The sequence below is a fragment of the Salmo trutta genome, chromosome 14, assembly GCF_901001165.1.
Source record: "Salmo trutta chromosome 14, fSalTru1.1, whole genome shotgun sequence".
Classification (NCBI taxonomy): domain Eukaryota; kingdom Metazoa; phylum Chordata; class Actinopteri; order Salmoniformes; family Salmonidae; genus Salmo; species Salmo trutta.
In genome coordinates this window covers 57,154,105-57,167,561 of record NC_042970.1, presented here as the reverse complement: position 1 = coordinate 57,167,561, position 13,457 = coordinate 57,154,105, and the positions used below count along the sequence as shown (strand labels likewise).

The window sequence follows — 13,457 nt, the reverse complement described above, 5'->3', positions numbered from 1 at the left end:
CGATCCATTTTTCATTTTCCATTTGTTTTGTCTTGTTTTCCCACACACCTGGTTTTCATTCCCTCATTACGTGTTGTGTATTTAACCCTCTGTTCGCCCTATGTCTTTGTGTTGTATTGTTTGTTGTAAGTGCTTGTGCACATTTGTTTGACTGGTGCGCATCGGGTTATTGTGCCCATATTTTGTATTTCTTATGCCGTTGGTTTTACTATTAAACTGCTCTGGCTATTACCTAGTTCTGCTCTCCTGCGTCTGACTTCCCTGCCACCAGTTATGCACCCCATTACAGCCACAGATGTCTCAAGTTTTGAGGGAGCATGCAATTGGCATGCTGACTGCAGGAATGTCTACCAGAGCGGTTGCCAGAGAATTAAATGTTAATTTCTCTACCATAAGCCAACTTCAATGTCATTTTAGAGAATTTTTAGTAGGTCCAAACAGCCTCACACCCACAAATCACATGTATGGCGTCGTGTGGGCGAGCAGTTTGCTGATGTGCCCCATGATGGTGGTGGGGTTATGGTATTGGCAGGCATAAGCTACGGACAACAAACACAATTTCATTTTATCAATGACAGTTTGAATGCACAAAAATACTGTGGCGAGATCCTGGGGCCCATTGTGAGGTCCATTTTTTAATTATCTGTATTCCCAGTCATGTGAAATCCAAAGATTAGGGCCTAATGCATTTATTTCAATTGACTCATATGAACTGCAACTCAGTAAAAACAATGACATTTTGCATGTTGCATTTATATCACTGAAATATCAAATTAACGGTGGCCAATATTGAGAGATATCGTGAGGCAACCCTCACATATCTGAAATTACATGATCAATTGATGTTTACTGATCATGAAAAGCATGCACTTACTTGCTGTATAACTTTAATTTAGCTAAATGTGTGTAATGATATTCCATGGAATAATCGGAAATGTGTAGTTCTGACTATGCTCTTCAAGATGTGATGATATTACAGTCAAATAATTCACATTTATTTAAAGATGCACTATGCAGAAATCGCTCAATTTCCTGGTTGCTAAAATTCGAATAGTTCGCCTAATTTCAGTTTGTGACAAAACAAGCAGATAATCATACCACCTAAACCGCTGTGAAATATACTTTCCATAACCAAAAATATAGTTTATTCAGCTGTTTTAAACTGGTGTACAAAACAGAAAGTAAAAGATGCAAAAACGAAATTTAACAACGGAAAGAATAGAAATATCGCATATAGATCAGAACTACCTCTTCTTAGACTTGCTTTCAATAAGTGACAGATCTATAACTTATTTATAAATATGTGAATATGGTGGTGTCGCCCAAAAGGTTACATATTGCAGCTTTAACAACCCCCTAAAGGAATGGTTCACCCGTTTTGAATGTTATACTGTTGTTGTGCATCTCCGAGTGATGTTCTATCGAATCGCTGGGTCATTGCATGTTTTCATGTATATCTGAAGTATTGGCGTTCAAGCAGGCAGACATCCGGCCGGTATGAAGCAGCAGCGTGATAAAAGTCGCTCTCAGTACATTTTAATTAATAGGAATACGGCTTTTAGATCCTAAAACGCATATCATACATATCACATTTCAATAATGGCCGATGTCATAAATCGGGAGGATGTCTTCTCTCGAATGAGACGTTGATCATATTTTTTTCGACATTCCTACCTCTAGAAATGTCTAATTTAATTTAGTACAAGGTGCATTGCATGGTGCCATTGCCAGCGATATTATTGAAAGGATATCCAGCCTGTCAACCTAATCGCGTTCACGTTGTCATGCAGTTGCTAAACTAATCGTCACGCAATCCCTTCTCAAAGTCAGTGTATATGTCGCGAAACGTCCCTATTTTTCCTCGAACGTATGTAATGTCACGATTCCAGAGCTATACAATACTACAGATAGCAAGTTAATTATCTCACATCCCGGAAAATATTTGTAATGTACTTCTTGTTGACGAAATTCGTGCTAATGTTGGTTTTTTGATTTAGCGCCCAAAAGTCCTTCATTCAAAACTTGGAGAGCGCGGTTCATTAACGTAGAATGGGATACGTTTCCCATCTCCTCAAAAGTATACCTGCAGTTGCGAATGTTAGAGTGCAACTCTTGAGTGACATTGATCTGCAGGTAGACCCCTACATTGATAGTGCAGTTTGTTAAAGCGATTTTAGAGCCAACTAGCTACGTTACATGCGTGTGGCTACGCTTGCTTGCTAGCATTGCATTGTCGATTTGAGTTGCAACTGATTTCCACAACGATTTTCCATGTTGCTACCAACCTTACCGCGAAAATTAAACATTTGTTCACAAAAAAATATTCTCGCGTGTTACTTGACTGTAAATTAACGGTTTTTTTCCTTTAAATGGCATGCAGTCAATTATTTTATTGGAGCTGGGTGTCCCCTCCCCACACACCAGGCAAATCTAACGCTCAGCACCTTGTGACATTTTTATGATAACGACCTATAGAAATCCCCCATCACACAATTGGTTTCCATCCATTTGGCGACAGACTTTCATGTGAATATTATAAAACCAGTGTGAAGAAAATGTACATTTTCCCACCAGTGTATCCTCCACCAAACAGACTTGTGGATAAAAAGCAGTGCGTGATGACGAATAGCACACATGTACTGTCATGTACAAAATAAAAAAGTTAAGTGTTCCCATCGCATTTCCAACTCTACCTCTTGTCGTCACAAAAACGGTTGCATTAAATAGCAAATATGCCTACTCTGAGCTTGGCACTTGTATCTGTAAACTGTTGGCTAGAGCACAATGTGGGTAGGCTAGTCTACATGAGATTATCGATAAGAGCAGACTATTTGTGAAAAATGCAGTCAAGCATCGATACTGTCTCCACAATAAGACCCTCGATATTTATTGAAAAGGTGCATCAGGCTCACCACCCGGAGAAGCATATATTTAATCTGTAGCCTAATAATAAACAGCATGGTTTCCCTGAGTCTTAGTGGGAGGCCCACACACACATTATCGCATGACTACAAGTTTAACTTCGTTCTCAATGTTTGTGCATAAAGGTGTTTCCACCAGCATTTCTCACATAATTGTTTTTACCCAACACAAAAAGATCCCACCATGTCAAACAATCAAATTCTGTTGCCATTTATAAAATTGAAAGTTCTAGTTTCCATCACAGCTGTCATGATTTTTTTATTATGATACAACTTTACTCGCATGACTTCAACTGAAGTGTATTTTGTTTTATGCCGATTCGGTTGCTTAACATTTTTTTGCTCAATCTTTCTGATTGCGTCGGTTTGGTTCGTAAATGGTTTCCGATGCAAGATGTAATGAATACACTCCCAGTATTCTTTGGGAATGAAAGCATTGTTGCATTCTTAATCAAAAATGTTTTAAAACAGTTTATCACAATAACAGATTAATCATAATGAGGCACTGGCACGCATAGAGAATCATTTATTCATGAGAACATAACCGCAGTGTTTGATGAGTAAATCACAGAGCTGGAACATCAGACCAGGAATGCACAATTGGACACCAGCTGTAATAGAGAAAGGGAAGTAACACATTGCAGAATTGCAGCTATAACATTGACAAATTATTATAAAACCCATCCACTCATGGTCCAAGAGGATGGAAGCATTATTTTATCCTCCTTGTTAAGGTTAGCACCAAAAAAAACTTGGCTCAACAAATCAGTGAGACCTTGTTTAGCAAATTCAAGGGCTTGTTCAGTAGGCAACAATGTTCTGAAACATTTTAGAAACATTTGCACTCTTACAGGACAAGTTGAACATTTTGACAAATGTTCTGATTTGTGCCTACAGAACACAACCGAGGTGTGCCAATGTGGGGCTGGCTGGGACAAAAGCCTGCACCCACTGCAGCCCTCCAGGACAAGGAGTGAAGAACACTGGCCTAATAGATAGATGAAATGATGCCTCATTGGTTGCAAAATACTCACAGGGGTTTATTTGCCAGTTGGCCTGACACTTTCAAAAACCCCAGCTTCCCTCATGTTGTTGAACTCCTTTGTGGTGTCATATTGTTTGTAGAAATCGGCATAGGCCTGTTTCCTGGGCTCTGTTACACCGTACTGAGAAGACAGAATTACATCAAAAGGAAGTATTTACTTATGAATACAAAAACATGCCCGTTGCTGACGATATCCATTCAATGTGATAAAGTCCATGATGGACTTTAACCATTCCATACTTCTCTCCCCAGGGCTTTTCCTACATAGAAAATGTTAAGGTGGCCGCCTTGCTGAAATCCTGGGACGCCTTAAACAAAAACAAGATTGTCAGCTGACCTTGAAAGCTGCTGCAGCCACCAATGACAGAGCGAAGGCAATGGGCAAATGGAACCGCAGACGCTTCCCAAGGAGTCCTCGCATTGCAGGCTTAGCCAGAGTCATTGTGGAATTCCTGGAATGTTCAGATGAGAAATGGCACATAATTTACTTGGGTTGAAGTACAACAATGCTGCTTTCAGAAATGTCCTTATGTCAAAATATATTGGTTGTACTTATGATCGTACTTAGGTTGATTGTAATGAATTTGCTGTGTGGTGAAGTTTAATCAGGCATTTAGCTGTGTGACCAACATCCAAGTCACATTTGGATCAATCCCAAGTGGTAGCTAGCAGATTCCCCTTCAAAAGAAAGGACACCAATCGGATTGGCAATTCAGAAAAACATGGTTGAATATCTCCATGTGGTGATGCTATTGACATTGGCCAATGTGATCCATATATGATCCATATATATTACATGTAAAATGCCTCTATTTAGAAATAGCCCCTTAGAAAATGTATGGTTAGCTATATCAGTCTAGCCAATGTGTGTGCTGGTACAGAATCAAGTGCTACCTTCGTTAACTACTGGCAGCTAGTTATGTCAATGTTTACCTACCTACCTACTTACTTAACTTAGCGTGACATTTTCTGAGAACCATTAAAACTATCAATATCATGACTCATGTAAAATGTAATGCTAACAAGTTCCTTAGCTTAGCTAGCTAACGTAGGTGTCGGCCGCTAATTTCAGTAAAGAAAAGAATGTCAACATAATTAACTAAATGTTAGCTGCAATTGGCTAGATATCTGTGTATTCTGCCAGTAAAACTACTACACCAACAACTGAAACATTGAAAAGAGAACCTATCGAGAGGTTAGCAAACTTAGCAACAAACTAACGGATAATGTCGACAATTACAAATTTACTATGTAATGGAGAGAATCATAACATTTAAACAACTTTAAGTATATATTGTCTGTACATGTTTCATAGAAAGCGTTTGGTTTCACATTTACAAAATACTTACAAGAAGCACTCACGACCTTCACCAAAATGTGTTAACGCACCTCTGATGCGTTGATCTTTCGGATTTATGCGGATGGAATATTTATTCTTCTTTAAATTTGTATTGGCGGATCGCAACCAACTGACAGGCGCATACACCGCCACTTACTGTACTGGAGGTCGGTCGGTCGGCTTCCCTATTCATATTCATATATATATGGTAGTGAGAGGAAGCCCATGGGCAGTGGGAGAAGATGGATTTTGGCCTACATTCTGCGCATTTTCTTATTGATGAAACATTTGATCTCAATACAGTTTCCGTTCTCTAAATAGATATATGCAGATGTATGCTAGAACGGGCCAATAGGATCTTGCTAACTCGTGCTTGGCTCTGCCCACCACCTTGCTTGTTCGTGCTTGCCCACCACCATTGGAAACGACAGGCTGTGGTCTATCTTGGTTTAGTTATGAAACTCTTTGACGTTGTGGCACAAAAGGAAAGGGGAAAAGAGACGGGTGATGCAAGGAATTGGTCTTGCGAAGGGACAATCTTGGTTTTTACGAGATACATTAATGGAAACAAAAATGAGCTTTTTTGGTCTTAATTTAAAGGTTAGGGTTAGGCATATGGTTAGTAGTGTGGTTAAGTTTAGGGTTAAGGTTAGGTTTAAAATCACATTTTAAGAAGATTGTAGAAATATGCAGGGTATATGACTTTGTGGCTGTGGTAACTAGTGAAGACCGACAATCTTGCAGAAGGAATACTACGGGAAAAACCCAGGACTCGAGAAATATCCATCGATAGAAGTATCAGCGCACAAGAATGATCATCAGAGATGCCCTGGTGATTCCTACTTATATTCTTTATCGTGCAATAAACTAACATAAAAAAAATGTAAAAACATGAAATATATCAGTATACCTGATGATGACATTGCTGACGTTTTTTACTGGCATCAATGACTCATGGTGTATAGACCATAGAGGTATAATGTTAATTGGAGACTATGTCCAAGATCCGACCTTGTTTTCAAGGTAATCTACTCATATTTGCATAGGCCGATTCATGGACCTTCTAAATCCGGGTTTCATCCTGTTTATACCGTCCAACATCCCATGCGCACTAGCACTCGGTGCACACAGCGAGCTGCACGAGCAGCTATGTAATCATCACGTCATCCAAAAACATGGCAGATATTGGATGAATATATAATGTTAATATCGTCAGTGTGAGTGATGAAAAAAAAATGTGTGGGCTCAGCGACAATTATTTAAATATTTCAATGGATGTTTTGTGGACAAAGCTGATGACTAAAGTGTCTTATTAGGAATTTTAAAATCTGACTTCTCTATGTGACCGTTTATGGAAATTGAAGCAAAACTGAAGCAAAACTGTAAGTGCTTCTAGACTGGAACCTGGCCCCTTGGTATAGACCAGGCCCCCAGTGTCTGGTCTGGAGAGTGAAATCATGAGCTCTTGCTGGTCGGCTACTGCGTAGCAACCTAGCGGTGCTAAAAGCCCTGTTCTGCCCTAGAAAGTATATGTAAATTACAATCGTCAGAAATGCCAAACCCCCAAAAATGACACGCATTTTGGGCAATTAAAAAAATAATTAGGATCAAGTTCGATCCACACGGTGAATCATTTAAAAATTCGCTACAAATCGAGATCTTTTTTAAAAATAGTGAAACATTCTGGCTACTACATTTAGTCACACAGGACCACGTGCTGACACAGACCATCATGCCCTCATGCACGCTTTTTGCACGTGTCGCTCAGGCAGGATGAAAATAACTACATCGACCATCATTCTTTGCTAGTTACGGCCACTTTCACCATGATCCTTAGCGATTTTTTGGTGCCATTCAACCCCATTCAGCAATATGGCACGCTTCAAATTCAAATACTTCCTGCTTCATGCCCCATCAGCGCTATCACTAACTACTTGTCCCGTGTGGGTAAAATGTACTGGTTTTAATGTCTATCAGAGGAGGCTGTTGAGGTGAGGACGGCATATAATAATGGCTGGGATGGAGTCAATGGAATGGCATCAACCACATGGAAACCACATGTTTGATATTTCGGATACCATTCCATTATCCCATTCCAGCAATTATTATGAGCCGTCCTCCCCTCAGCAGCCTCCACTGATGTCTATGGTATAGATCAGGGGTCACCAACATGGTGCCCGCGGGCACCAGGTCGCCCCCAGGGACCACATGAGTCGCCCACAGGCCTGGTCTAAAAATAGCACAACTCACTAGTGAGCCGCGTCTGAAATTGAATTGTATTCTGTTGCTATTCTTTTTACTCCGGATGGTGTTTGAAGATTTCTCCACAAGAGAAGAATCCTGGCACTACTGCCCTTAAAGACAACTACGAGGGGAGTTGACATTTATAACACGGTGAAGGAGTTTTTCGTGCAGAAAAGGGTACCATTGGAAAAGCTGGTAGCGATGACTACAGACGGGGCTCCTGCTATGATCGGCCGACATACAGGTTTCATCGCTCACTGTAAAAGTGACCCAGACTTCCCAAAATGTCTGCATTACCACTGCATCATTCACCAGCAGGCGTTATGTGCAAAAGTGATCGGCTTTGAGCACGTGATAAATCATAAACAACATCCGCTCCAAAGCAAAACAGCACAGGATTTTCAAGGTGCTATTGGAGGAGATGTCAGCTGAATATGGTGACCTGCTGCTACACACAGAAATCCGATGGCTCAGGAGAGGACGAGTTTTACTTCGTTTTTTGTCACTTTTGGGTGAAATCAAAGAGTTCAAGTAGTCCAAAGGCGAAGACGTCTCACTGCTAGAGGACACAGAGTGGACACTTGACCTTGCATTTTTGACGGACATTACTGGGAAACTAAATGACTTGAACTGCAAGCTGCAAGGCAAAGGTAAGACTGTTGTTGATCTGATAAGTGCTTTAAATGCATTTAAAGCCAAGATGAACATTTTCTCTGTGGATTTACAGAAAAAAAGGTGCTGCACTTTCCCTCTGTGCAGTCGGTGCTGAAAGACAATGCTTCTGCATCTGAGACGTTTGACAAAGTTGCAGAAAAGTACTGTGAAGTCATAAACAGGCTTGGGCAAGAGTTTGAGAATAGGTTTTGTGACCTTCATCAGCTTGAGCCATGTGTGTCGTTCATTTCCAATCCTTTCATGAATGTGGACACAACATTCTTTGCTGAGCAATAAAGTGCAATGTTCAACTTGGATGCTGGACAGGTGGAGATTGAAATCATAAGGAGGGAGCCTAAGGAAGGGAACGAAGCTCACAGAGCCGAATCTGAGAAGGGCTGGCCAAACTTAAGTTATTTTATTATGTTTCTTTTGTTCCCTGGTAAAGTTGTGTTTTCTGACTACAACCTCCCTGTCTCTGTGTTCATCTCTGCACGCTCAACCCAACACCCCACGGTTTACCACATTACACTGTTTGGGTTAACTGTTTTGAACTCAAAGCACAGGACACATGGGAATTCATTTGCTGAGGCATTAATCATGAAAACACATTTATTTTTTTATTGTGGCACAGCGTCAGTGAGACTCGACCTGATCTTCTGTTCTCTGTCCATAAAATTTTGTCCACTGCGCCACCAAGCAGTTCATTTTAGTCTATTCTAACAGACCCCATTTCAAAAGCAAACAAACACTAATTAAGATCAGTTGTGGCCAATTAGTGGGCGCAGCCAACACCTGAACACACTTAGCAAGATAGAGGAAAGAGAGTTTTATTGACGCTGAGAATGGAATGTTTAGGGTTTTAAATAACATTCTTAGATGTTCTTTGAACATTTGAAGTTTTGTATTTTCCATGGAAAGATTTAATGTTTAAATAAACCATGAGAAAACCTGCAGAAAATGTTATGCTGAAGTACTGAAATTCCCACACAATATATTGTTTTTCTTAAAGGTCCCACGCATTCTTCCTATTTCCCCAAATAAAAATAGCTTTTGAAAGAACAAAACATTACCTATAATATTTTTCCACTATTTAAGAAATGTTAACTTTTTTCCTCAACTTTAACTATCAGGAAGCCTGAAAGAACAGCTCGCCTTGACGGATGGCTCTTTGAAACACCAGTTAAACAATGGGCCACGTCATTCCGAGCCTAAATAGTATCCAAAATGCTCTCATGGTCAACAGAGCTGATCATGGCCTCTTGGATATCAGACAAACAGCAGCAATACAATAAGTGCATTTCTATTGTTTTGTAGCTATTTACAGAATAAAGTTCACTGATACACTTCACAAGAATTAGTAAAGCCAGAATCTCCTTAGAAGCTTTGACATAAGGGAATGTACATGAAAACAGCATACAATAAATGTACTGGACAATTAATTGGTGCCTCTGCATTAGCATTATAAATGACAATATGTTCAGAATTGTATGTTTTGATCCAACATTTATTTGATCATTTACAATAGGCCAGCATAGCCAAAATATTGATCAACATGAACACTCATGCGAAATAAAGGTTAGAAATAATGGTGAAACATAAATTAACATAAAAAAAAATATTAGAGCCATAAGCCTAATATAGGGCCCCGGCCGTCCTGTAGTGTACAGGACCCCATTGATTCATACAATTTGTAATGCTCAACTTCCGTCAGAATGCTTGAAAATAAAACTATACAAAGAAGCTAAATGTGATATCATATCCCATAAAAGTGAATTACTTAGGTTTAAGAAATGCAACCAACTACAGAGATTGATGGGGAGCGGGAGAGGGGGACCCATGTACCCCACTTCAATCAAGCAGGCTTCAGTCACCCACTTTGCTTCAGTTACCCCCAAGATTGAAGTGGGAGACAAATCCAGCTATGGCCTCCTCCTTGACAGGCCTCTCACGCTGGGCAGACAGTGTTCTTGGGATGGATATTTCGCACAGCTTCCCCCATACGGCGTGGATCAAGGGTGACCTCATTGAAGAGGAGATCCAGGAGCCTGTAATGTTTTTTTAAAAGGGACATGTTTGTTAAATGGGTAGTGAATTTAATTTCCTTTTATTTACTGTTCTGAGTTATGATGCTATCAATTCATTGATGTAGTGATCTACTCATTCTACAATGTGTTTTCTGGTGTTTTTGAAGTACTCAATTTGAAATATGCAATATTTTGTCATGCACTTGTTGCCACGTATAATTGGGTGGTGAGTAGAATGATTGAGCCTGTCACCTTGGAAATCAAGTTTAAAACAATGAGTTTATATCTGGTTGCTCTTCTTAGTACAGCTACAGTTGGCTTTATCAAGGCACAAGGCGAGACCCAGATGCAGACACAGGAGGCAGATAGTTGGAGTCTTACAATGTTTATTAATCCAAAGGGGTAGGCAAGAGAATGGTCGTGGACAGGCAAAAAGGTCAAAACCAGATCAGAGTCCAGGAGGTACAGAGTGGCAGACAGGCTCGTGGTCAAGGCAGGCAGAAAGGTCAGGCAGGCGGGTACAAAGTCCAGAAACAGGCAAGGGTCAAAACTGAGAGGACTAGAAAAAGGAGAATGTAAAAAGCAGGAGAACGGGAAAAACGCTGGTTGACTTGGAAACATACAAGACGAACTGGCACAGAGAGAAACACAGGGATAAATACACTGGAGAAAACAAGCGACGCCTGGAGGGGGTGGAGACAATAACAAGGACAGGTGAAACAGATCAGGGTGTGACAGTACCCCCCTTAGGGATGCCACCTAGCGTCCTACATGGGCACATACCTGGTTGACCGGGGTGTCGGTGGTGGAAGTCGGTGATGAGGGCTGGATCCAGGACGTCTCTAGTGGGAACCCAGCACCTCTCCTCCTGGCCGTAACATTTACATTTACATTTAAGTCATTTAGCAGACGCTCTTATCCAGTGCGACTTACAAATTGGTGCATTCACCTTATGATATCCAGTGGAACAACCACTTTACAATAGTGCATCTAAATCTTTTAAGGGGGGGAGGGTTAGAAGGATTACTTTATCCTATCCTAGGTATTCCTTAAAGAGGTGGGGTTTCAGGCGTCTCCGGAAGGTGGTGATTGACTCCGCTGTCCTGGCGTCGTGAGGGAGCTTGTTCCACCATTGGGGTGCCAGAGCAGCGAACAGTTTTGACTGGGCTGAGCGGGAACTGTGCTTCCTCAGAGGTAGGGAGGCGAGCAGGCCAGAGGTGGATGAACGCAGTGCCCTTGTTTGGGTGTAGGGCCTGATCAGAGCCTGAAGGTACGGAGGTGCTGTTCCCCTCACAGCTCCGTAGGCAAGCACCATGGTCTTGTAGCGGATGCGAGCTTCAACTGGAAGCCAGTGGAGAGAGCAGAGGAGCGGGGTGACGTGAGAGAACTTGGGAAGGTTGAACACCAGACGGGCTGCGGCGTTCTGGATGAGTTGTAGGGGTTTAATGGCACAGGCAGGGAGCCCAGCCAACAGCGAGTTGCAGTAATCCAGACGGGAGATGACAAGTGCCTGGATTAGGACCTGCGCCGCTTCCTGTGTGAGGCAGGGTCGTACTCTGCGAATGTTGTAGAGCCTAACCCTCCCAGTCAACCAGGTACTGGAAATCCCTTCCCCGTGGTCGAACACCCAGGAGATGTTTTACCGTGTAGGCCGGATGGCCATCTATGGCACGAGGAGGGGGGGGGGGCTGGGGACAGAAGACAAAGAACAGTGATACACAGGCTTAATCTTAGACACATGGAAGGTAGGGTGAATACGGAGGGTACGGGGCAACACAAAACGGACAGTGTAACTCAGGACTCTGGAGATGGGAAAAGGACCAATGAAATGAGGGGACAGTTTGCGGGACTCTACCCGAAGGGGCAGGTCCCGTGTGGGCAGCCATACCCTCTGCCCAATGCGATAGCGAGGAGCTGGGGTCCGGCGACGGTCAGCTTGTTGACGATACCTGGAGTTGGTCTTGAGAATAGCCGCCCTAGCTCTTCTTCAGGTACGTCGACAAACATCTGGGTCAAGGGTACGCTGACCTCCTGCTTTTGTTCAGGGAAGAGTGGAGGCTGATACCCCATGGAGCACTCGAAAGGGGAGAGTCCCGTGGCAGAACTGAGAAGAGTCTGCTGGGTCTGTCATGTCAAGTTAGTACTATAAGGACACAAGGGGGGACCCAAATGCAGACACAGGAAGCAGATGGTTGAGCGTCAATATTTATTAATCCAAGGGGTAGGCAAAAGGTAGGTCGGGGACAGGCGAGAGTTGATAAACCGGGTCAGAGTCCAAAACAGTACCAGACGAAAGGCAGTCTCGAGGTCAGGGCAGGCAGGGGTTCAGTAACAAGATCAGAGTCCAAACAGTACAAAGTGATAGGCAGGCTCGAAGACAGAACAGTCAGGCAGGCGAGTTCGGAGTCAGGACAGGCAAGGGTCAAAACAGGAAGACTAGAACCAAAAGAGACTGGGAAAAAATAGGAGCAAGGAAAACTGCTGGTTAACTTGGCAAACAAGATGAACTGGCACAGAGAGAGAGGAAACACAGGGATATATACACCGGGGATAATAAGCGACACCTGGAGGGGGTAGAGACAATCACAAGGACAAGTGAAACAGATCAGGGTGTGACAGCCCCAGGTCATGATCAGTTGTGCAGTGTAATGTTTAAGCGTCCACCTGATGAGGTCATACATGTTCTCCTGGGATTATTTAATAAGATTTGAAGTGAGGGGGTTATACTCTTCTTGTTGGAAATGTGCAGTAATCCGTGGAGGCTCCTCAGAGGAGGAAGGGGGGACTATCCTCTGAAACATTAAAAAAGTTATCCTTTTTAGATAAAACTATACTAAATATATTCACGTCACCAAATAATTGATTAAGACTGTTTTGCACTGAAGGTCTTACAAGTAGCCTCAACAGCATTCTGTAGGGTAGCATCATGGTGTAGCTGGAGAACAGCTAGCTTCCGTCCTCCTCTTGGTACATTGGCTTCAATGCAAAACCTAGGAGGCTCGTTGTTCTTACCCCCTTCCATAGACTTACACAGTAATTATGACAACTTCCGGAGGACGTCCTCCAACCTATCAGAGCTCTTGCAGCATGAACTGACATGTTGTCCACCCAATCAAGGGATCAGTGAATGAATCTAGTACTGAAAGCATAAGCTACAGTTAGCTAGCACTGCAGTGCATAAAATGTGGTGAATAGTTGACTCAAAGAGAGAGAAAGATAATAGTTGA

General features: G+C 42.2%; 1 protein-coding gene across 2 annotated transcripts; it reads right to left on the bottom strand.

Annotated features, from left to right (window-relative positions):
• Positions 1-3,430: 3,430 nt before the first annotated feature.
• On the bottom strand, positions 3,431-5,487 carry LOC115208425 (cytochrome c oxidase subunit 6C-1). 2 transcript variants are annotated; one of them, XM_029776480.1, is made up of 5 exons: positions 5,316-5,411; positions 4,531-4,644; positions 4,304-4,418; positions 3,956-4,087; positions 3,431-3,532 (listed from the first exon to the last, which is right to left on the bottom strand). In XM_029776480.1, the coding sequence occupies exons 3-4, from the start codon at positions 4,406-4,408 to the stop codon at positions 3,962-3,964; spliced, it is 231 nt and encodes a 76-aa protein (XP_029632340.1). In that variant the 5' UTR covers positions 4,409-4,418; positions 4,531-4,644; positions 5,316-5,411; the 3' UTR covers positions 3,431-3,532; positions 3,956-3,961. The 2 variants fall into 2 exon arrangements, with proteins under 2 accessions (XP_029632340.1, XP_029632339.1); XM_029776479.1 differs by lacking the exon at positions 4,531-4,644 and having other exon boundaries at positions 5,316-5,487.
• Between the last annotated feature and the right edge of the window lie 7,970 nt (positions 5,488-13,457).

Bases quoted from the DNA above. Each gene is read 5' to 3' on its own strand.
- LOC115208425 (XM_029776479.1), bottom strand. From the start codon at position 4,408: ATGACTCTGGCTAAGCCTGCAATGCGAGGACTCCTTGGGAAGCGTCTG. The intron at 4,088-4,303 runs GTCAGCTGACAA...CTGTCTTCTCAG, and splicing joins TGGCTGCAGCAGCTTTCAAG to TACGGTGTAACAGAGCCCAG.